Source organism: Eulemur rufifrons, chromosome 7 (genome assembly GCF_041146395.1).
Source record: "Eulemur rufifrons isolate Redbay chromosome 7, OSU_ERuf_1, whole genome shotgun sequence".
Lineage (NCBI taxonomy): Eukaryota > Metazoa > Chordata > Mammalia > Primates > Lemuridae > Eulemur > Eulemur rufifrons.
Genome location: NC_090989.1, coordinates 217,068,775 through 217,092,005, shown reverse-complemented (window position 1 = coordinate 217,092,005; position 23,231 = coordinate 217,068,775). Strand labels below are relative to the sequence as shown.

The 23,231-nt window shown below is 36.3% G+C and overlaps 1 protein-coding gene across 4 annotated transcripts in view; it reads left to right on the top strand.

Moving 5' to 3' along the window:
- Nucleotides 1-23,231, top strand: part of PCSK5 (proprotein convertase subtilisin/kexin type 5) — a 413,377-nt gene that overhangs the window by 194,898 nt on the left and 195,248 nt on the right. For all 4 annotated transcript variants that reach the window (XM_069476379.1, XM_069476378.1, XM_069476377.1 and 1 more), the window contains exon 10: nucleotides 17,559-17,662. In XM_069476379.1, the coding sequence (XP_069332480.1) occupies nucleotides 17,559-17,662 (104 nt within the window). The remainder of the gene's footprint in view (nucleotides 1-17,558; nucleotides 17,663-23,231) is intronic.

The following is a 23,231-nucleotide window of genomic DNA, read 5'->3' as shown; positions in this document are numbered from 1 at the left end:
ATTCTTCCCTTGGGATTCTGGGATTTAGAAGGAACATAAAAACCTGACAGGAAAAGATTGCTGGACCTACAAGTCTTGCAACAAGACCTATAGCAAATTTCTACTGCATTTATGGACTGTGCTTTGGTATACCAGCCTTCCCATCATTTAATTAATCAGTCTTTGGAAAATGCCTGTGACTGAGATCATGATGCTATAAATGACTGAAACAGTTTACATTTTAAAAAAGTAAAAGAAAATAAAGAATATGGAGGTATTTACATTGTAAATTACTTATCTGCTTCTGTGTCCTTTAATTTAAATAGGGTGTTAATAGCAAATTAACCTTTGCACAATTACCCGATATGATTGCTTTAGAAAATCTACCAATGTATTAGTGCATTTACAAGAAATATGTGAAATTTGGTATTTAAATTTAGTCTCTTGAGGGTTTGTTTGTGGATTTTACTCATTGCCAGGAAATTTTTGTTCTTGATAGTGCCTATGGTAACACCCAAAATACTATCAAATACAATTTTTCTTGCTAAGAAAACAAGAAGTTGACTTTTTTTCCAGGGTCCATTAATTTCACATCATAGCCTGCTACTTAATCACTTTAGTCAAAGCATATTAAAAGACTCATAGCATAATGACTCCTTGGATGGCTTCATCAAATATCGCTGTCTTCATACGTGAAGATTCTCAGATTATATTCCTAAACTCCATATTGAAACTCAGTTAAAACTCGTCTGTTGATATGCCAAGTGTTCTTGGTCTGAGTTTTTAATCGATCTGGCCTATGGCTACATTGTCTTGATTTATAATTTTTACTTCCAGGACATTTTGTCATATAAAAATTAGGTCATTTGTGAGCAAATTGTGTCATTTGCTCAGAAGAGCATAATTGTTCCTAGTGACACAAGAATCTAGTTTTTGTTTTTAGCTGATTCCAGCATTCTTTTTTCTCTTTTTAAAAACTTTTAATCAGAATGCATTTTGCCATCAGTATGAGAGAAAAGTAAATAAGGGAAATATAAATGACAGATTGAAAAGCATGTAATTTCACTAACATATATGATTTATTTCTCCTGACATCAAGTCAATTATGGCATTTTATGTGTTGAAAGCTCCAAACAACACATTCATAGTGAAATAAGCTGTGATACCTGGAATAGAACATGCAACACAAAAAGAAAGACATTGTATGTTTATAAGATTGCATTATTTCTTACCATTTTGGATTAAATTTTCATTTCTCAATTCGTGGTGATTCTGAATCTTGAGTAACCAACCACCAGATGTGAGACTATGATGAAGTAAAAGTTTATGTTCTTTGCATAGCCCAGAAAAACAGTCTGTGAAGCCTGGTAGCATCATCCCCAACCAATAAAGTTCATTATTCATCAGACTGTGATAGCCTGTGTATGAAACAAAAGATTCTTCTTGCCATTGATGTGGCAAGAAGTTGAATGTGGAGATGTTGCATAGTGCAGAAAGATAAAATTAAAAGGTAAAATGATGAGGAAAAAATAGCAACTGGCTTTCTTTGAATGCTTGCTTCATGCCAGATCCCAAGCTGAGCGCCTATATCGGTAATCTCGTTTACTCCTCAAAGCAGCGCTCTCAGGTAGGCATTATCACCATATTTCAGATGTGGAAAATGAGGCTTAGAAATTCACACAGGCAGTAAGTGACAGGTCTGGAAGTTGACACCGGAACCCACCATCTCACGACATCACCTTTCTATTTTAAGAGCTGTAAAGAAAACATGGTTAATTACAAATGGTGCTATGAACTATAAAGGCCATGAGTTTGGAGAAGGGAGCTAAAATTTCGAACAGGGGTGATTGAGGAAGACCTTACAGAACAAGAGGAATTTGAGCTATACTTTGAAGATTCTTTTTTCAACTTCAATGTGCATATGACTCATTATGGGATCTTGTTTAAAAATGCAGATTTTGAAGTCTCAGAATAATTCAGGTGATTGAATATTAAGTGGCCCATAGATCACAATGAAAAGCCCCTCTAGATGGCAGGTGTCTTGGTGGTCGGTTTGCTGCCGTAGTGCCAGCACCAAATACGATGTTTGGCATATCATAGGCTATCCGGTATGTGTAGAATGAATGAATAAATGGGTGCATGAATGAAGGGAAGGAGCTTCCTCTAAAGTTACTCAAAGTATGGATTGGTATCTGTGGTCAGTGAGGTATGTACCAACAAATTTAGTTTTAACTCTAAATGTTGATTGATTCATTCAAGAAATATGTGTTGAGTCGTGCTTGTTGCCATAATTTCTTTATTTTGAAACAGACACGTTTTCACATCTCTGAACCTGTAATACATCTTACAAGTCATAGTTACAAATATTTAGCTACTTCGGTATGCGCCTGGCACTGGGCTAAGAACCAGAATACATCTGCTGTGAGCAGAACATGCATGGCCCTTGCCAGAGCTGCCAGGAATGGTGAGTAGGTTGAACACAAATATATGTGAGGCCTTGAACTTGGTTCCAGTGGAGCCTACATTCCAGTTAAGTGGGACGCAGATTAAAGACAGCAAGGCCACCAATGAGACGATGGCATTTCTGCTGCCACTGGCGCCATAAAAGGGATCCAAATTACACTTGGTTTTGTTTTTACTGAGTCATTGCTTTCTGGCAGCATTAACCGCATTTCACCTTTTTCATCCAATAGCACTTGCTGTCATGACCAAGCCTTAGAATAGAAGGCCAAATAATAAGGAGGAAAGCCTGAATGATCCATATTTGTTTTTTTGAGACAGAGTCTTGCTCTGTTGCCTGGGCTAGAGTGCAGTGGCATCATCATAGCTCACTGGAACCTCAAACTCCTAAGCTTAAGTGATCCTCCATTAGCTAAGTAGCTGGGACTACAGGCACACACCATCATGCCTGACTAATTTTTCTATTTTTTGTAGAGACAGTGTCTCATTCCTGCTCAGGCTGGTCTCAAACTCCTTACCTCAAGTAGTCCTCCCGGCTCAGCCTCCCAAAGCGCTAGGATTATAGGTGTGAGCCACCACACCCAGCCCATAATTTTTTTTTAACATTTTTACAATGAATTTGGAAACATGCCTGTATATGATTGAAAACAGGTTGAAAACTGGCATCACTTCAAAAATTAAAATTGTTCTTCTAGGCAGCAAGAATACATTTAAAAAAAAAAAAACCTTATTTTTCTCTCTTCAGTAAGCACTCTAGTTTATCTGATAAATTTGGTACACAACCAGGGAATGTTGGGACAAAGGAAGAGAATTTGAATGAAGTGTAAGATTGGGAGATGTCTTCCCTTAATGGCTCTCAGAGGAGTCTGCTTGTTATTTTGTTATTGGAAACCTTTATAAACAACTTGAAAGAATGCTGTAGAGAGCTTCCTGGAGAGAATACGATACAGGAGTGATCTTGTTAGTCATGCTGAAATCTTATTTGCTGCTCTGAATTTACTTGCCATTGGAGTTGACATCTCATAGCCTCACTTTTCATAGCAGATATATTCAAGTGTATAATTTTCATTGTGCTAAAATTCTCAATTACATGGGATCCCATACCTGGAATATAAAATAATTGTTGTCAGTTTGTCTGCAGAATCATAGCATTGGAAGGCTGCCCAGAGACCATCTGGTCTGTAGAAATGCTGTTCAGTGACAGTGCTCAAGGATCACCGGGCAAAGGAGAATAACGATAGTCATGTAATGTAGATTATTTTTTAAATAAAGGTATATTTTTTTAGTTTTTCTAAAGTGACTTATTTTGAAATTGCAGATATTTGATATAAATTTTTTTGTGTGTAAAATGATGCTGTCCTTATTTAGCAAAATTAAAAGTGTCCAATCTCACATTGATTCCCAAAACGAAAAACAATGTGCCAGTCTTTGAAATCCAAAAAATTAAGAGCCTTTTTCATCATAGTGGTGCTTGCAAACATTCCGCTGATTTTATTTGGTACTAACATCTTAGAAGCAAATAAATTTATTTAATTCTGACAGATCCCAGGCAGAGTGACTGTGACCACCAATATTATCAATAATAGAATCATGTTTTAAAATTAGATTATTATCAAAATAATATAAACTTTTTGTAAATATATATATGAATCATACAGATATATACAAATCAAAAGTCTCCCTACATGGCCAACTTTAAGCAGCTGTTTTAAGCTTGAAAGGTGTAATAACTCCTAATACTATGATGCTAGTTTTGAATGTTAATATATATGATATATTTATTGTAAAAATATTGTATGCTTTGTCTTTAATCTGCATGTTGCTTTCCCTTCAGAGCCTGTTGTTTATTTTGTTTCCTCCCCCGTTAGTTTTTTTATCAACCTTTTTAATCAAATAATGTTTTATCTAACCTGCAGTCAAGGAAGAGTAGATGAAAGATTTCAGGTTTTTGTGGGTGCTTTCTCCATTCAGTTGTTGGAAATTGAGTGTTGAGAAATTTCTTAATTGTAAGAACTAACATTCAAATTGAATTTCAAAAGGTATGTCAAAGTCAAAAAGGTAATAAAGTTTTTAACCCTCTACAAATTACCCAATACTCTTTCATGTTGCTAATTATTTTTCTTACCTGTATATACTCAGTATATTACCCTTGGCCATAGTCATGGCAAATATTTTATCAATTTTTCATTTGCCTTCAAGTTTTCTTCATATTGTTTTGAAATAGAGAACTTTTTTTTAATTTTTAAATTATTAGTCAAATATATGTGTCCTTTGTGAATTCTTCAGTTAAATACTCATACCTGATCTTTTGGTACCTCCTGGAGAATCTTATGTGTGCTTATTTGCTGAAAGCTATGTATCTTTCACCCTAAAATAAGCCCAGATTTACATGTAGCAGTTAATTTGTTATACTTCAGGGTAATCCCTGGACCCCTGATTAAGATCTCTCAGGCTAGAAAGTCCTATCCCATCTCGAAATCCATTAATTAACAACTTACATTTTCATCTAGAGTTTTCTTGTTTTACTTTTCATTGTCAATATTTAACCAGCTAGAATTTATTATGTTGTCCAAAGTAAGGGTCTTGAATTTTTATAGGGATCCCATTTGCCCAGTGTCATCTGTTAAGTAATCCATCTCATCCAAAAACAATTTGTTTTGCATTCTTTAAGTTGTTGCATTTATGAAGATCTCTTTTAGTGTTTTCTGTCCTATTATTCTGTCAAGTCTTTAGATATTACAGAACCACTTCTTGTTTTAAACAGTCCTGTAAACATTCTTTTTACCTGTTCATTTTTCCAGATAAAATTTAGAACCAGTCTTGTGTGTTCCAAAAACAATCCCAGTAACAATTTATAACAATTGTATAAATCTTGGCTTCTTTCTAACAGTTGGTGTTCTCATTCAGGAAAATCTGTCTCTAAATTATTCAGCTCTTCTTTTTATTGGCACAATAAAGTTCTGGGCTTGTCTTTAGTTTCATACTTTTTGGGTTAGACGTATTTTTTGAATAGCAAATATTTGTTCATTTTCCTATTACGATTATATCTTTAACTGGATTTTGCTTCTCTATAATAGAGCTATTGTTTTTGTATGTTTTTCTTATCTCTAGACCCTTTAATTCACATTATCTTATAACTGATTATCTTGTTTGGTTTTTTTCCAGAATGTATGCATGGTATCTAATGATAGAACTTGTGTCTGTTCATTTGTATTGAGAATTTTTCATATTTGTCCTTATTGGAAGGTGGTACAAATTAATCATTGTAAGTTCAGGTTTTGGAGTGAAGCTGACTTGAGTTCCAATCCTGCCTCTACCATCACTACCTGAGCAAGTGAAAATTATATTTCTTAACCTTGTTGAGTTTCAGTTTCTTCATGTGAAATTTGGGTAAATAACTCAGAATCACAGAACTGTTGCTAGGATTAAATGAACTTAGATATGTGGAAAGTACTAAAAATATGAAAGCCGATATAATCATAGTATTATTTCTATTATATTGGCTAACCATTCAAACAATGTTAAATATCAAAAATAATAGTAAGCTTTCATTTCTAGGTCCTGATTTTCTTTTTTTTTTTTCAGTTTTGCTTTTTGTTGATGTTTATTTTTCTGTTAGATGTTCATCATGCCTATGCAGCATTTTTAGTTTTATAAAGATTTCACTAGGAATAGGATTTGGGTGATTTCTCAGTATCTGTTGAGATTAATATATAGTTTCTCATACTAGATTTGTTGATATGATTTATTAAAATAATAGATTTTTTTAAATTTTATTCTGTTCATGTTTGTGAATTAAATTTAGTTCTTTAATATGCTATTAGTTTATCTATGGTATTTATGTCTTTGAGTTTATTTTCCTGAGAGATAATTTTCTTTGACCAAATAATATGTGTGTATGTGTGTGTTCTGTCTTACTGATGCAGCTAGCTAACATTAATTGTGTACTTACAGCAGATAAATGACATCTTTTAAAGTGAAATAGTGAAATAAACTTTATAGTTTATTTATTTATTCTATATGTAAGGTAGCACAGGTAGTAAATGGAGAGTTGGGCTTTTAACTCAGGTTGGTTTGACCTTGGAACTGGCCTCTGCTTCTGCAAGTTTCAGGTGGCAAATGATGTTAAATTCACAAAATGAATTGTGGAATTTTGCATCTTGTCTTTTTTCTGGAAACCCTTGGGATCCGTGTTCTTTTAAGTTTGAAAGAAAGCATCTAGCCCCATAGCCTTTCTTAGAGGTAATTCTTTGATAAGTTATTTCAATTTTAATTTTTTTCACTTATGTTTTCCAGAACCATATCCACTTCATAAGATTTTCACAGTTATTAGCCAATTATTATATATAGTATTTTCTAATACTGTAAATATCTTTTACATTAGTTTTTATGACTGTCTTAATATTTAGAACTTATTTCATTAGTGTTTTCTTTTTATTTTCTTGATTAGTTTTTCTTAATGTTTTTCAAAGAGCCAGTTCTTGGATTTCTTGATCAGTAATTTTTGTCCATTGTCCTTTTTTTATTTTGTTAATTTCTTTCTTGTTTTCTTTAGGATTACTCTTTGTGCTTTTATGAATCTTATTGGTTGATCATAGTTCATTTATCTTTCCTTTTACATTAGTAAAACTTTTTAAAAATGTGAGTTTACTTCTGAACACAGTTTTGGTTGACTGTTATTATTTTATAATAATGTTTTTTTGGTTTCCTCTTTGATAGTAATAGAATGATAATTAAGAAGAGTATTTCGGCCAGGTGCGGTTTGGTGGCTCACGCCTGTAATCCTAGCACTCTGGGAGGCCGAGGCGTGAGGATTGTTTGAGCTCAGGAGTTTGAGACCAGCCTGAGCAAGAGCGAGACCCCACCTCTACTAAAATAGAAAGAATTATATGGACAACTAAATATATATATATAGAAAAAATTAGCCGGGCATGGTGGCGCATACCTGTAGCCCCAGATACTCGGGAGGCTGAGGCAGGAGGATTGCTCGAGCCCAGGAGTTTGAGGTTGCTGTGAGCTAGGCTGATGCCACGGCACTCTAGCCTGGGCAACAGAGACTCTGTCTCCAAAAAAAAAAAAAAGAAGAAGAAGAGTATTTTTTTCTTTTTAATTATTTAAAAAAAAAATTCCAGATCTTGAGAGAAAAGTACACTGCAGTGTTTAATACTTTGTCACTACTGAGATTTATTATTGACCTTCACGCCCCCCCCCCACCCCCCGCATTGTGGTCAGGTAATAATTTTAGATAATCAGCAACATTGGTGGTTTATGAGAGATTGATTGTTTTTCCTTCGGGCAATTGTTGATATTTCCTTTTGGCCTAATATATCTTCAGCTTTTCTTCAAAAACTCTTTAGCTGATCCATAAAGTCTTTAAAAAGATGACTCTTTGTAGGATATACTTCAATATTATTAAATTATCTCTATTATGTAAACAAATCATCTATATTCTTCTTCCTAAAATAAATGAGTTAAATTATCTGAACACTGCTGTGCTTCTAGTGACTTCTTTTTTCTTAAAGTCTTTGATTCATCCATTTTGATGCACACGTCATGCTATTAGATATTTATTTCATATAGCACCTTGTCTTTTAAGTAAATTTAACTTCTTTGTCTTTTTAAGTGTTTTTTTCGTCTAAAATGTTATATTGTTTGCAACTAATTTTGCCATCCATATTTTTGTGTTTTGTGTAAAAATCTATTCATATTCTTTAATTTTTAGTTTTCATATATTTTATTATAGATAGTTGTAAAGAAAGCTGATATTTTAAAATAAATATATCTTATAAAAGAGGAGGTATCTCCTTTGACTCCTTGCTATATAAACTTGGCTTACATTTCCTGTGTTCCCCTCACCTACTTATTTCCCCATCTTTAATACCATAATCTGGACTTATGCAACAGAATATTTTAGTCAATTTATTTCTTACCATTATTTTTCTTTTATTCTCAGAAGAATTCTTTTTAAAAAATTATTAAATCTTAACTCTCTGTTCACTTTATTTCAGAGTCATCATTAGATCTTTTCTAATAATAACTACACATTTGAGGGTTTTTAATTTTGACTTATTTATTCATAAGCTAAAATAAATCTTTAAATTATTTACTTATTTTGTTTTGTTTTTCAGAATATGTGTTTGTAGACAGGTAGGTTAGTGTATTTTCTCACTCCTGCAAATACGTGTCTTCTGCATTCACTCATGAAGTACAACAAGCTCAGTATAAAATTCTTGGGTTCGTTTCCTCTCAGTAGCTTTAACTGTTCTTTTATTGTCTCCTAAAATTAGCTTTGCAGTGTCTTAAGCCAGAAATCCTGTTTTGTTATTTTTTTTTAAATCCCTGAATAGAAGTTTTTGTGTTATTTTTTCATTTGTATTTGTAATGATAATATGTATTTTTATAACTAGTCTATAGGATGCAACTCTTTTTATTAATATTTTCTGGAACATACTGAGTCTTTTTAACTTACCTTGAACATTTTTAGTCTGCTGTGACTTTGATTACTGGCTACGTTTACCACAAGACTTCAGGAGCGTGGGCTGTGGGGTATGAGAGGCCTGGCTTCAAATTCCTGTTCTGGTTCTTACTAGTTACGTGGCCTTGGGAAAGATACTTAACCTTTCTAAGCCTTAGTCTCAACATCTGTAAAAGGGAATGATGATGCTGTCTCTCTCACGGGGTTGTCCGTGTGCTCTGAGTGAAGGAATGTATGTAAAGCACCCAGTAGAGCATCTGGTGAATAATGACTCAATAATTGTTCATCTTCAGCGGGAGACAAAGCTAATATTCTGAAACTGGATTTCTGTATCCTGTCTTCCAAATCCATCAGCTTGTCTTTCCTTTTCATCTCTTTCCTTAAAAGTAAGCAAGAAATTCTCACATTTGGACACCACGTCATCAACTCAATTTTCCACAATACCAATTCCACCATACCCATATGAATTGACTCCTTCCAGTGCAAACTTTGCTTCTGCCAGTGCCACTGTATACTACTACAGTCCTCTCACAGTCTCTCAGCTTGCTTTGCTGCTCGGTGATTCTTTGGTCTGCAGTTTTCCATAAGCTCCATGTTAGTGTTTTCTTCCCTACACTCTTCTTTCTCTTTCTTGCCACTTCTTTTCCTCTCCCTTGTACTCTCCTCTTATGTTTCTTTTCCCTTCTTTTCTTTTTCCTTGCTTTCTTTGCTTTTTTTTTTCTTTGAAAAAGTATTCTTTCTCCATAAAAAGTGTGATGCTATCCTTGCTGTGCTTAGTGTCCAAGCACAGACTTACTCAAATCTGCCATTGAAGGGTGGGATGAGGGACAAAACTCTGAGATTCTGGCAGAGATCCATCTGAAGTGAATATGCTGGATGAGGAGAGGATCATTCCCTACCCCTTCTGTCAAATGTAGAGGCTTAGTAGCCAGTCCCTACAAGCAGTGCTAACCTGCCTCTGCACTATGGGCCACCCTCCGCTACAAGAAAATGCTGAGACTCTGGCATCCGACTGCCTGGGCCAATGTCAGCTGTTGTTATTTGTGGTCTTTTCTGAAAGGTTGCTGCAGCTCCAGCCATCACATCCACATTCCAGGTAAAAGGAGGGAGCAAAGAGTGATGCAGGGTTAGCAATGGTAGAGCAAGAAAGCAAACACTTTCTCAGAAATGCACAGTACACTTAGGCTTTACTAGTCAGAACTATGTCTCACGTGCACTCCTCACTATCAAGGAGTCTGGAAAGACACAGTGCTGGCATCACAAGACATTCATTAGAGAAAGGCAATGAACAAGAAAGTTAAAAATTATTTTCCTCATTCCAGTCACGTCAGCCATAGGGTTCCTTGAAATACCTCCAAAATCTTTGTAATCGATTTCTATTAGTCTTCATTGATCTTTTCCTTTATGTATGTGGGGGGGGGGTGTAGTTTTTAAAATATTTTTTGTAACTATTGGTGTCTAATAATTAGAAAGCCTGCTGGGAATTGATATAATAAACCATGAGTTTCTAAAATAGTCCTAACATTTCCTTAAAATTTTAGAATCTAAAATGCTTAGTGACCTTTGTCAAGGTCTAAAATGAAAGCTAAACATTGAAAACCTTGTTTAAAAATGCACTTCTTCAATTAGTATCTAGAAAAGCATCATTTTAATTCTCTATATTGAACGGAAAAAATAATGGGAGAAAAAGGCTGTAAAGTAATTTAGAATAATAGTAATAGCAGAGATGCAACAGATTTTTCTTGCCTGTCCAACGGTTTAATTGCTGGCTTTTGAGGTGAGAAGCCTACAGTCTGGCAATTTGGTTAAGTAAATAAGTGTGCTTGCAGTCCTCATTCTAACATTTGATAAGGCACTCTGCTATCAAACCAAAGAACATTTCATCATCTTCCTCAGTATCACCTCCCTGGTCAATCACCAAGAGGGAAGATTTGCCACGAATGGGGAGGAGTTGTTGCAATCCCAGTGGGTACAAAATGTTCATTTCCTGGCCAGTCCAACTGCCACCTACACCATGGGCCTTTTAAAACCAGATCTTTTTGAGAGACCTTAGTAGTGTTGTTCCTTCACTAAGCAGAAATACACCAAGGTGCTGAAAGTGCTATTTTATTAATAAGTTAGTAAAACTAAGAAAAACATGTTACTAAAATTTAGAAACATTGAAGAAAACTTAGCCTAATTGGAGATTCATCAAATGCTAGTGTAACTTCAGAAAATAGCCCTTCTGAACTGTTATGGTAAAGTAGGTGGTTAATCTCAGTAAATCATAATGACTGTTGTCTTTGGCAGCCTACCCAGTGCCAGGCTGTTTATATTCATTATCTCAAATTCTTGCAGTCACCTTGTGGAGTAAATGTTATTGTCTCCACATTACAGCTGGGGAAACCAACTCCTGGAGAGTGCAGTAAATTGTCCAGTGTTGCAGAACTACTAAGCAGCACATCATGATTTACCCCTAGGTCATCCTAATTCTAAAGCATAATTTAAGCCATTCTCATGTAATTCGAGGCTGTATTTACTGTTATTTGGAAAACAAATTTGCAGGAGAAATAGAAATAGTGAGGTAATGATGTCTTCCTCCAGGATTGGGCCTAGAATTGCATATTCATCCATGCCACATCCTGGGACAGCCTACAAAAATGAGCAGAAAAGGGAAACTGAACAAAAGTTTCTCCTAGGTTGATGGGGATAAGTTTGGAGAGGAAGCACTCATACTATCACATTTTATTTACTCCAATAGGTTTTAAAGCTTGAGACAAAAATGAGGGCCAGACCTAGATTCCAGGTGGTGGGTTTAAGTAAACAGAGGCCTCGGGTATAATATTCGGGGTACTATTGTTGAACGGAGTAGAGTGTGTAGGAAGAAGTCATAGAAAGCTTCATAATTGTGATTTGATTTCAATCCGTGTGATCTCAAGTTAGCATACCTCTGTCTGACCATTCTTCAAGTTTTATTCTGGAAGAGTTTATGTAGCAAAGTATTTCAAGGAAATGATTATTGAACTTGCAAACAAAATATCATTGGTTTGTAGGGGCTACAGAAAATGCAATTTTGGTCTTTTAAGTGTAATAACAAGTATTTGCAATGATGAGCCAGGATTTATAAGGAAAAGAAGGGATGTCAGTTTAAAATGAGAAAATTTTTCATTGTAAATCAGGGGCTGTCTTTTCTTAAGTATGTTTGGACACAGAATTTCTTTAACTTTGGTTTAGATTAAATCTAGGGAATCAGAGAATGGTTTTGCAAGAGAATGAAATAAAAATTTGACTTTCATAGTCCTAAACCAATTTTCCTTTTTCTTTCATCTTTTCCACTTTGGTTCAGGTGTGGATGAATCATAAGTGGGTGTCCAGGCAATACCAGTACAACTCAAATTTCTAAATCTTGAGGTATTACTATCTGTGCTTTCCAATATTACACCCCAACTTTAAGCCTGGAACTTTTGAATTAATGTAGAATACAAAACAAAACAAAACAAAACAACACAACAAATGCACCCGAGTAGAGGATACTCCTCGAGGTGGGACTGACAATCTGATGATCCTTTCAGGTTCTTCATTATCTGACAAAAGAAGATTGGTTTCCTTTGTTGGATGGTCGGTATTTTATTCTGGAATCATTTTCATGCACTGGCTGCAATTCAGAGTAATGTGTTTACCAATCTCAGCAGGCTTTAAACGCTTTCTGCCTCATCTTTGTTGCCCCAGCTCACAGCGAATCTTTTCCCATAATTGCTGATTTCTTATAGCATTGGTACAATGACATTGATTTTCTGGCTACTGGTTCCCATTTCTATTTTACATAATCTTAAGAAACACGCAAGGAGACTGGTTTTATCTTGGATTGTTGTTGGATATTTAGTAAGTTTGATTTTGGACGATTGTTGATTGGTCATGCAGGCTTCCCATTGATCTGGTCCACATAATACCTTGTCATTTCATTAGGCAGAACCACTTTTATTTTAAGAAGATTGCCCTGTTAGAAAACACTTTCATTATGTGGATTTATTGTTGGTCCCCTTATTGATAAATTCTCTTTCTATAATAAGATGTATATCTGTTGTTCTTTTTATCAGTTGCCTCTAAATTACAATGATGGACCTATTTGGGGGGTAGATTGAGGGGAAGATTAGTTATTTTTTCTCTTTAATAAGTGCAGGAGTGTTAGTCACCCAAGATTTCAAGCAGGTCCTTTTTTCTAAGGGCCACCAAGTACAGATTTATTTCAAACACTCACACATCTGCAGAATTATCTGGGAAAACTCTCGGTGGGGTTTTTTTTCTTTTTTAATTTAAGTGCTAGCAGTCACTCTTAGAAGCCCAACAAGAAGCACTACACAAAATGTCTCTCTTGGGTTATGGCCTACTTCTTCTAAAGCTAGTGCTCAGCCCATGAAATACTTTGAACTGCTCAGAACAAAAATGTAATACAAACACCAGGTAGTGATAGTGTCATTAATTATCCTGTTTTTACAGCTGAAAACTAGAAGTGTTTGAGGTGAGGTTCACTGAGTGAAGAAGAGTTACCTAACCAGGCTGTGAAGCACATCAAAGTGTGACCGTGGGAGGCAAGATGACAAAGTCATAACAATAATGGTATAAAATAATATAGAAATGTTAGGACATATAGCATACACGTAAAATATTATGTTATAAAAATAATATGATTTTCCCAGTGTGATATTTTTCTGTTTACCTTAGATAGATGGTGTAAAAGTTAGGCCTTTAGAACCAAGTTAGGCCTCTAGAACCTACCAATTAAATTAAGACTCAAGAATCTTCTGAATATTATGGTAAACAAAAATCAACCAACTGAGTTGAGAGAGTGCATGTGCAAAGATTGCATGACCATGATTACATGATATGCCATACTTAGTTTTTTGATCCAATTGTCAAATCAACGTGTGTATGTCTCTGTTTCACCTTTGCAGATCCATCTGCAAACAGTGTTACATAGTGATTGATAGCAAAGTTCTGGAGCCCAAGTTCAACTGGTTTGAATTCTAGCTCTACCACTTACTACCTGTGTATTTGAGTTGCTGTGTGTAACTCAAAGCCTCAGTTTTGTCATCTGTGAAACAGGAATAAAAATATTACCTACATCATATGATTGTCAAGATTATGTAACAATAATACATGTAAAACATACAGCGTCTGGCCACAGCCAAATACTCAGTAAATGTTGGTTATTATTACGAAGTCAGTAAAGGATGGAAAACTTCTCAACTGGAAAAGATTACATGTACAGAACTCCCGAGAAAATTATGTTCGTTTCATTACTTTGAAAGGTCATAGATAGCTACCCAGATCTTGCAGGCATTTATAAATGTTATTCTTTTCATGTATATTGTTGTTTAGGGTAATTGTTAATAATTCCAGGAAGAAATGTCAGGGTTGTGTAGCTTGACTACATGTGGGCTATTATGGGGCAGTGGCCACCAGGCTCAGGGTTGAGAGATATTGCCCTTTTTCTCTAGGTGGGTTAGACTTTCAGCCTCTTGCCCGTGCCTTGCTCCAAAGCTCTTGGTGCTCAGTCTGTCTTGGAGATCAGAAGGATCTTGGTTCAGAGGCCAGGGTAGTGTGAGTCCAAGGTATTTTGCAGAGAGGGAAAAGTTTTAGGGTTCCTACATTACTGTTGTGGACTATGGCATTCTCTGCAAAGGACTCTCAGCCTTCCTTCTCTGTTTTTGCTGTACGTATAGTTTACCAGATCTTTCATAGTTTGACTTAGGGTTCACTGTGCTCTATCATCCCTGTGAGCATAAATACAAATAAGAAGTAAGATGCGAATCAGACTTCCCCATAAATAAGAGTCCTCTCTGGATACTAACAATAACTAAACCATAATGTCTACCAAAATTAACTTACAGCTATTTCCTAAGCTAATGAGTTACCTTCCCATAGGTAGAAACACCACTGAGTCCAAACCCATTGCTTTCTTATATTGTCTTCCGCAGTTTATTTTGGTGAAATTCAGGAACTTTTCAAATTAGATAATTTCTGAAGTTGTTCATTTTCATTTTCAAATGTCAGAGTGAAATCACCCAAACACCTCCTCTTGCCATGTGTAGTTCCAATTTCCTGAAGCTAATTTCTTCCCTGTAATTACAAGCACTCCAAGAAGAACTAGCTTTTGCAACTCAGCATGAGAACAAGTAACTCTTATTTCTTCAGGCTGAGTTGAATGCAGGCGGCTTCCTGAATCTGCCAGCTGCTTCAGGTACAAGATAAATGTAAATGTTCCCTGTTCTGTTATTAGTATTATTATATTTTTAGTGCTAAGTTTCACTAGGAAAAACGCATATCTCCCAATGGTCAGAACCCCATGTCTGGTATTTCTGAAGGAGTCTTGCCCTGGTGATAGGTAACATGGGAAACGTCTCTCCTTTTCTTTTTTTCCCTAAAGGGAAAGTTTCCCTAAAGGGTAAGTTTTAACTGTGTGTTGAAATGCTATTTTTAAATTACTAAGTTGATTTAGATACATTCATCAAATCCAAGTGTACTTTTTGGTGTCTTGTTTACTCATGAAAAAAGAAAAACATGGATGTTCATGTGCGAGGATTCTGCTTTACCACAAATAAGTGGCTGGAATGTCTTTCTGCACTGAGATTTCTTGCTGTTGCTTTTGCCCTTCACTGTGATATCTAGGATGTCACATCTTAGGCAGAACTAGAACACCTGATATTGAGACTGGAATCAACATAATAATCAAAAGTAGCCTTTGACTCATTTCTTGTTTTCCCTGACAGTAGTGCACTGAGTCTACTGAATGACCATGTAAATTCGGTGGTAGTCAGCACAGGGTCAAGCCATGCTGTTTGTTTTAAAAGCAAAACTTCCCTGTCTTCTGGGATCCATCAGACAACCTTCTTCCCTTTCTTAATAGTTTCTTGCTTTATCGGGCTCTAACATTGGTTCTGAACAAGTGCTGTATCCAAACAAAACAAAAATAATTCTGTTTCCATACCTCTCGTATTTTTAAAGTTCATATAATTGGGTTTTAATTTTCCTAATGTAAGTTCTTTTGTTAATGCAGCCTTACAAAACAGTCTACATCCAACCTTATCCCATTTGAGAACTTTAAAAGTGGCAGTACTCGCTTTCCTTTTATTTTTAATCTGAGGGCATAACAGAAAACTACTAGAACTCAGTAGTACTTCCTTTTCAAGCCACCAAATAAGAGCTGCGGTTGGTAATTTAGCAAAATACTGTGCCATCTACTACTTCTCAATAGCTTATTATGCGCCAGGCACTAGGTTAAGTACTTGGCATTATTTTAACTGATTCAATCAGAACAATTAAGTAAAGAAGATATTACCATCCGTGTTCTAAGGTGGGGAAACTGAAACTTTCAGAGGTTAATTTCACATAGACAGGAAATGATGGAGCCAGAATCTGATTTCTGGGCCCCTTCTTACTAGGAGGCCACCCTGGCCACCTTCAAAAACATAGACATGGTGAGTATGGGAAAAAATGTAGTATAAAGTGAAGCAACATACAAGCTCCATCATTAACAATTAGCTACAATTAAGATATTAAGCTCTCCCTCTGCCTGAAAAACCCCAGTGTCCAGACACGTGCAAAGGAAGGTGCCCAGAGACTACGCCAAGCCCCATCACACCTCAAGGCAGGCAGTGAGTAATTTTCTCCTCTTCCCTAGATGTTCTGACCCATCCTTTGCAAATATCGCTTCTAAAATAAAGTTGGCTGAAAAGAAATAAAGAAAATGGCTGCACAGGCTGCATGAAAATTACCACATTTCTTAGATAAGAGATCATCACACTTCAAAATTTGAGACTGAATTGAATAAGTATCCTGATTAGAATTACACACATGCACTCAGTCGAATGTTTTGTCATATCGACAGATTCTTTGAAAGGGAATAAAAGTCTGTGTATCTGTGCTTGGATTTGTTTTCTTTGTGTTTATGATTAGCACTGCAGTTCTCCAAGGAAAGTACCTCCTTTTCAATAGTTTCTTTGTGCTCTTCAGTGCTAACAACCACAAGAGCTAGGTATCCAGTAACTTAACATAACAACTACTTACTGAAGATTAGGGATACTCCCTCAGGTGTCTGTGCCTTGGAGCCCAGCTGGGATTCTGTACCATACTCTCTTCCTTAAAGAATGCTGAAAGCAGAGACTCAATTTCAATTGAGAGTTTTCCATATCTCACATATATATGCGCAGAAGGTTAAACATTGCTAAGCTCTTTGGTAAATTGCAAATCAATTGCCTAGCTGTACAGTTTAGCAAGAGGCCTTCCGTTCCGACTTTAGCTTACTGTAATTTTCTGATGAGGAGACACCAAGGACAATGAGCATTGTAGTGGGCAGCCATTTTGTTGAGGAAACTGGAAATGCTCACCCTTTTATTAGTAGTAAAAACTAAGTTCCACTGGCCACAATCTTATTGTTTCTTCAGTTTAAGGTTACGTTTTCTGCCTCCCACAGACTAATGTCACTTCTCCATGTCGAGAACAAGAGCGGCATTTGGCATTTGGTTATCCCAAACCCAAACCTCTTATCCTTTGTTTTTAGTACTTTGCCATTTTGATTTTGCTTTTTTAATTTGCTTGTGACTCTCTGCTTCCCCCATCTTTTTTTTTTTTTTGGTACAATGATTCTTACCTTGTCTTTCCCCAGTCCGTTTCTGACCTGGAGAGACGTACAGCATGTTATTGTCAGGACTTCCCGTGCGGGACATTTGAACGCTAATGACTGGAAAACCAATGCTGCTGGTTTTAAGGGTGAGAACTTCTTTCATATTCTGTCACAGGCAAAATATTTTTATTTTTCCCCCATTTTAAATGGAGAGCAGGAAATGGAACCCCTCAAACGAAACTTTAAATTTTGTGCTGACACACAAAGAGCTTGATCTTTTAGTAAACAAAAGGCAGATTGATTTTTTAAAATTAAAACTACACATATAAGACAGATTTCCTTGGCTTCCCACATCATAGGTCAGTTTTTTTAAAAGATAGACCAACTCCCCAGTATAGACGACCTATGGGACTCCTAATTAGTTTACTATTTGCTGTCATTATCTGAGTCATATTTATAACAATGTATTTTAAAATTCCTCTCTTTCTATAATGATTACTTCCACTTAAATAATAACTGATATATATTGTTCACTTTAGTGTAGTGCTCTTAGTTGCTGGGCCATACATTCTATACATTTTATTTTTGTTTGTTTTAAAACTTCCACAAACAGAAAAACAGGCATACTTCTAAGAAATGTTACTTTATATAAATTAAAACTCTTGCATAGCTTTATAATGTACAATCTTTATGCAGTTGTGCACAATGTATAACAAGTACTGAATATTTTTCCCATGACTTATATAGGTTATACTTCCCTCAAACCATCTTATTATTAACAGTAGCCATTTTGTTTATTGTCATAGATAATATGTTATATAAAAAGAAAATAATTGTATAAATCATATATCCTAAAGTTTAATATGTTTACTCAAGTTGCAAATGACCTACGTTTTAATCCATTAACTTCAGTTATAACAAAGATTACTTTTTACATACCCATTCTTAAACTTATTCCCAAATAATGTTAGTGTCATTATATATCCCTGTGGATGAAAAACAGTGTTCTATAGCATAGGGACTATCTACTTAAAAATTGAGGTTCTGGTCCTCAGACCATCAGTAACATGCTGAATGATCCTGGGCAAGTCCTTTAATTTTCAAGGGCCCTAACTGCCCCCATTTAAACATTTTGGAAGCTAAGTCATGCTACCTACATATCCTATCTTACATATGACCTTAATATATCATTATATGCCCAGTGTGTGCAAATATTCATACCAGAATGTGCATTTTAAAAATTATTTGCAAATACCTTATTATAGACTCATGCTAAGCCAAAACCTACAAATATCCCAGATAACCAGCACCACATAAATAGTTCTTTGATTAACATCTTCACTGCAGGCTTCACTCCATTTTTAGAAAGACAGTATCCCTCATCTTTGGAGTATTATCAAACACCTTTCCATGCATGTAAACTACATGATGCAGCAGTGTTCAATGAGCTTTTAACCTAAAGAGTTATAAATACCTGTTGGAATCCGGTTCTCTAAAGCCCAAATCAAGACACTTGATCCCAAAATTGCAGTTGTATGGGTGGCATCAAAATTATTTGAAATTTCAGTTGTTCCAGAAAATCCAGGATGTAATTTGCCATGTGTATGTTTCATTTTGATTAGCATCCCCTCGCTCCTAACCCATACCGTATAAATGCATGAGGCTGCGAGGAAAGAAGGGGCATGCACATAACCTTAGCTGGTTCAAAGCTGGAATGAACTTCTTAGCAAAAGGATCACAGACTAAGTACATTGACCTCCATGAAGCTGAGGAATCAACCTTAACCCAAATAAATGTCTTAGTTTTACTTATTCCTTTTTGGCAACTTAAAAAGAGCAAATGGTTCTAATAAAAACGCAGCTCTTTTGAAAACCTCTGTTGGTTTTGGAGAGGGGGAAACAGAGGATTTAGGCTAAATCACCAGACCCAAACCTGATTCTGAAGGGGGCTGTACACTGCTTCTGGCAAGGAGGAAAGAGTATTTTACTATTGCACGTGGCAATATTTAGTATAATATTTCACTCTTCTCTGAGATGGCTGCCAAGAGTAACAATTAAAGTTCGCTTTTTCATAGATGAATTACTCTGAAAGGGCTGGGCTCCCAGTGGGATTGTTTTGTAATTTTGTTGATGGCAAGCCCCATATTTCATCTAAACAGGAACATAATAAGATGATTTTTTTAAAAAAAAAAAAGTTATTTTCTTCCCTCCTCTAAACATTACCATCCCCTCCCTAGTGTCCCACAAATAAAAGTGAATATGGCAGAGGCTAGCAGAAGCAACATACTTTGGGGAGATAGAGAATGCAGGTCAGTAGGACTGCAGGAAAATGGTATGACTTTTTATGAAATAAGAACTGAAAGAACGAAACAGCTAATGCTTGGAAAACCTGCATGCAAGGAGAGCTCAACAAGGCCTCGTCCTTTAAATTAGGTCAGCTGGCTTTGGCAGGCCTTGCTTCGCAGGAATCCCTGGCCTCACATTTCTCCTTAGACTGGAGAAAAGGGAAGTTTCCTGCCAACAGAAGCGTGTGGCCTTGTCTGTGCCCTTGTCCCACCCAACTCAGTCCTAACGCTGAGTGAGATAAATGCATGAAATGAATCTGAAAACACCTGTGCTTCCCTGGGCTTGCTTTTGTGTCCTAATGTTGAGCAATTGAACTTTTGAAGAGTGTTTTTTTTTTTTTTTTTTTTAAATATGAAAGCAGTTTCATAAGTTACTGTGTAGGTATCTGTTGGTAATGGGGACATCAGTATCCCTGTCAGAATTTCAGGGAAAGCAGAAGCCACTCAGTATGGCAGCCAACTCGGTTTTGGGGTTTGGACATCAACAGACTTAGTAGTCTGTTATCACTGGGAACTTCAGAAAAGCCAACACCCTGAAGAATAGTCTCTCCCCAAACGCTGCCAAATCCATTTTACACAACCTCCTTGCATTTCTTCAGACATGCCCACATGCCATACGTCCTCGGCAGGCAGCAGAGCTGGGGGATGTATGAACTAGACTGGTGTGGGCTCTCCTGAAGGCACACTTGCTCCACACTCACCCACATGTGTTGTGGACTGGAGTAGGGAAGGGGTTCCTTCTCCTGAAGCAGCTGCTGCTCAGACAGGTTCTCATTCAGGCAAGCAGGTTGACCTTGGAAAACTAAATAATGTAGGTCTCTGATGACTCGTCCCTGTGTTCCTCTGAGAGTGGGGCTTGCACACTAAGGAGCTAGGTACAGAGAACTTTCTTCTTTTTCTGTGCTCTGCTTGTAGAAGCATTCTATAAACCATGCAATAGAAAGATGAGCTCACAGAGAGAGAGGCCCCGAAGATGGAAGCCACTCATGAACATTCTTATGCTAGTGGTACCTTAATGTTTAACCCTTCTAATTAAACTACGATTATTCTGTCCTGCTGCTTCTTAAATAATAAAAATAATCATCATCTCTTATAGGCCGGGCGCGGTAGCTCACGCCTGTAATCCTAGCACTCTGGGAGGCCGAGGCGGGTGGATTGTTTGAGCTCAGGAGTTCGAGACCAGCCTGAGCAAGAGCGAGACTCCGTCTCTACTAAAAAAAATAGAAAGAAATTAGGCAAACAACTAAAATATATATACAAAAAATTAACCGGGCATATTGGCGCATGCCTGTAGTCCCAGCTACTCGGGAGGCTGAGGCAGAAGGATCACTTGAGCCCAGGAGTTTGCGGTTGCTGTGAGCTAGGCTGACACCACGGCACTCTAGCCCAGGGAACAGAGTGAGACTCTGTCTCAAAAATAATAATAATAATAATCTCTTATAGTATAATTAAAATGTCTTTTACAGCAGATTAGTTTTTCAAAGTAAACATAGTCCCATGAATACGTACTTATGCAAACTGAACATTGTTTTGCCTTGTTCATCTTGTAAATAATCCTAGCTAAGTTTTATATAACACCTTTTGACTGTAAACCTCCTCCAGAGTTTTTTTTAAATAAATGGAATAAATATCATATACCTATCAAAGAATCTACTTGAGATTATACATGAGAATAGGACATTATTTGCCTTAGACCAAATGAATAGATATGATATTCTGCCACTAGAGAACCGAGATCCAAATTCCAATGTTTTGCTGTTGACCAACATTTGCAATGCCGGGAGGTGACTTTGACATTAAACTATTTAGCATTACTCTTTTCTCCCTTAATCCCTTCCCTTTCTGCTTATGAAAAGTCTTTTCCAGTTTTTTTGTTTTGTTTTCTATTCTTTTTAATCCTCCCTCTTGTTCCTTAAAATGTATGAATTAGCTATAAAAGTGAAGGCTTTTGCCATCCGGGTGCTTTTCTTTATGGAATTTAATTTATATTGTCTCCTCATTTACTGATTTACAGGTATTTCCTGAGTAGCTTCATCATGCCAGCCCAACGCATGTTGAATTGGACCTAGAAAGTGGGAGTGGGATAAAATGTCAGGGATACCATGGTATTGCCTAATTTGATCTGCCGTGGTATAATTTACCTACAGAAACAGAAATTTACACTGCACCTTTTTTTCCTTCAGTCAAGCCCTAACAGTGTGCCAGGTCATGTGAGATAGAAGTGTGAATGATCCGTCTCTCATCGTCTAAAATTCGGCCTAATCTCAGCAGCAGAACGCAGAGAATGTAGAGAATATCTATTGTGGTGTCCAGTGTGTATTTTGACCAGCTTTGTTTGTGCATACAGGATATGAGGACCCATAGAGCCATGTTAAAGGCTTTAATTCAGGCATTCTTTATAATCCATGGCTCATATTATTTCAAGAAGTTATCTCTTTCTTGTGATCAGCCCCTTTTTACTGCTTTAATCTGAGGAAACTGCAAATCCACTATCCCTCCCACCCCCTGCACAGCCTGAGCTGTGCAGGCTGATTCTTTCCCCTGAATCCTTATCTTTGGTTTGAGTGGTTATAACTATAATTGAATGCATGCAACATCAGTGCTTTAGTTTTTTTTTTTTTTTCAAAGTGTGTGTTTTTGAATTATATGACTGTATACAGTTAAACTCTCTTAAATCTAGGAAGAGGAATAGATGTCAGATAATAAATTAGGACCTTCTGTCATCTTTACTAGGCGAAAGGATGAAAAAATGTCATTGAAAATCAAAAAATGACAACTAAGTGAGCGAGGTTACCACGCCTTCCATTTCACTGCCCTCCCAGACTATGTAAGTCTCTTGTTTTCTACCAGCATGTTGCTGAAACCTCCCCCATCCCCACTGACTCTTTCTTTGACCACAACTAAACTACTAGATTTTTTTTTTTAATTTCTAACTGATTACCCACCATGGGGAAAACAATTGACAGTCTAACATGACTTCTTAGCCTCCAAGGCCTTAACTTTTAATAACCTTTATTACTTTTAATTGCCATCATTTTACTTCCACTGGTAGGGCTGGTAATTTTAAGATGTTCCAATATATTTGTAATACCTACCGGTCTTGCTTTCGGTTTGTAACACTTATTAAAAAGAATTAGAGGTGCTAAAACCATGAAGCATGCTGTGTGTTCAATCAAAACGAAAGGTTTTCAAATGCTTTTTTGAGTGTATAAAATGATTTATGATGTGTTACTGTTTGAAAGGATAAAGTTTCATTTTGTTTTATTATTTCACTGTACAAATAATATTCTACCTTTGCCACCTAGTATGCTGATACGCTGTTGGTAGCTATGATTAAAGCTACATAATGCACCTTAACTGGTAATAGTACA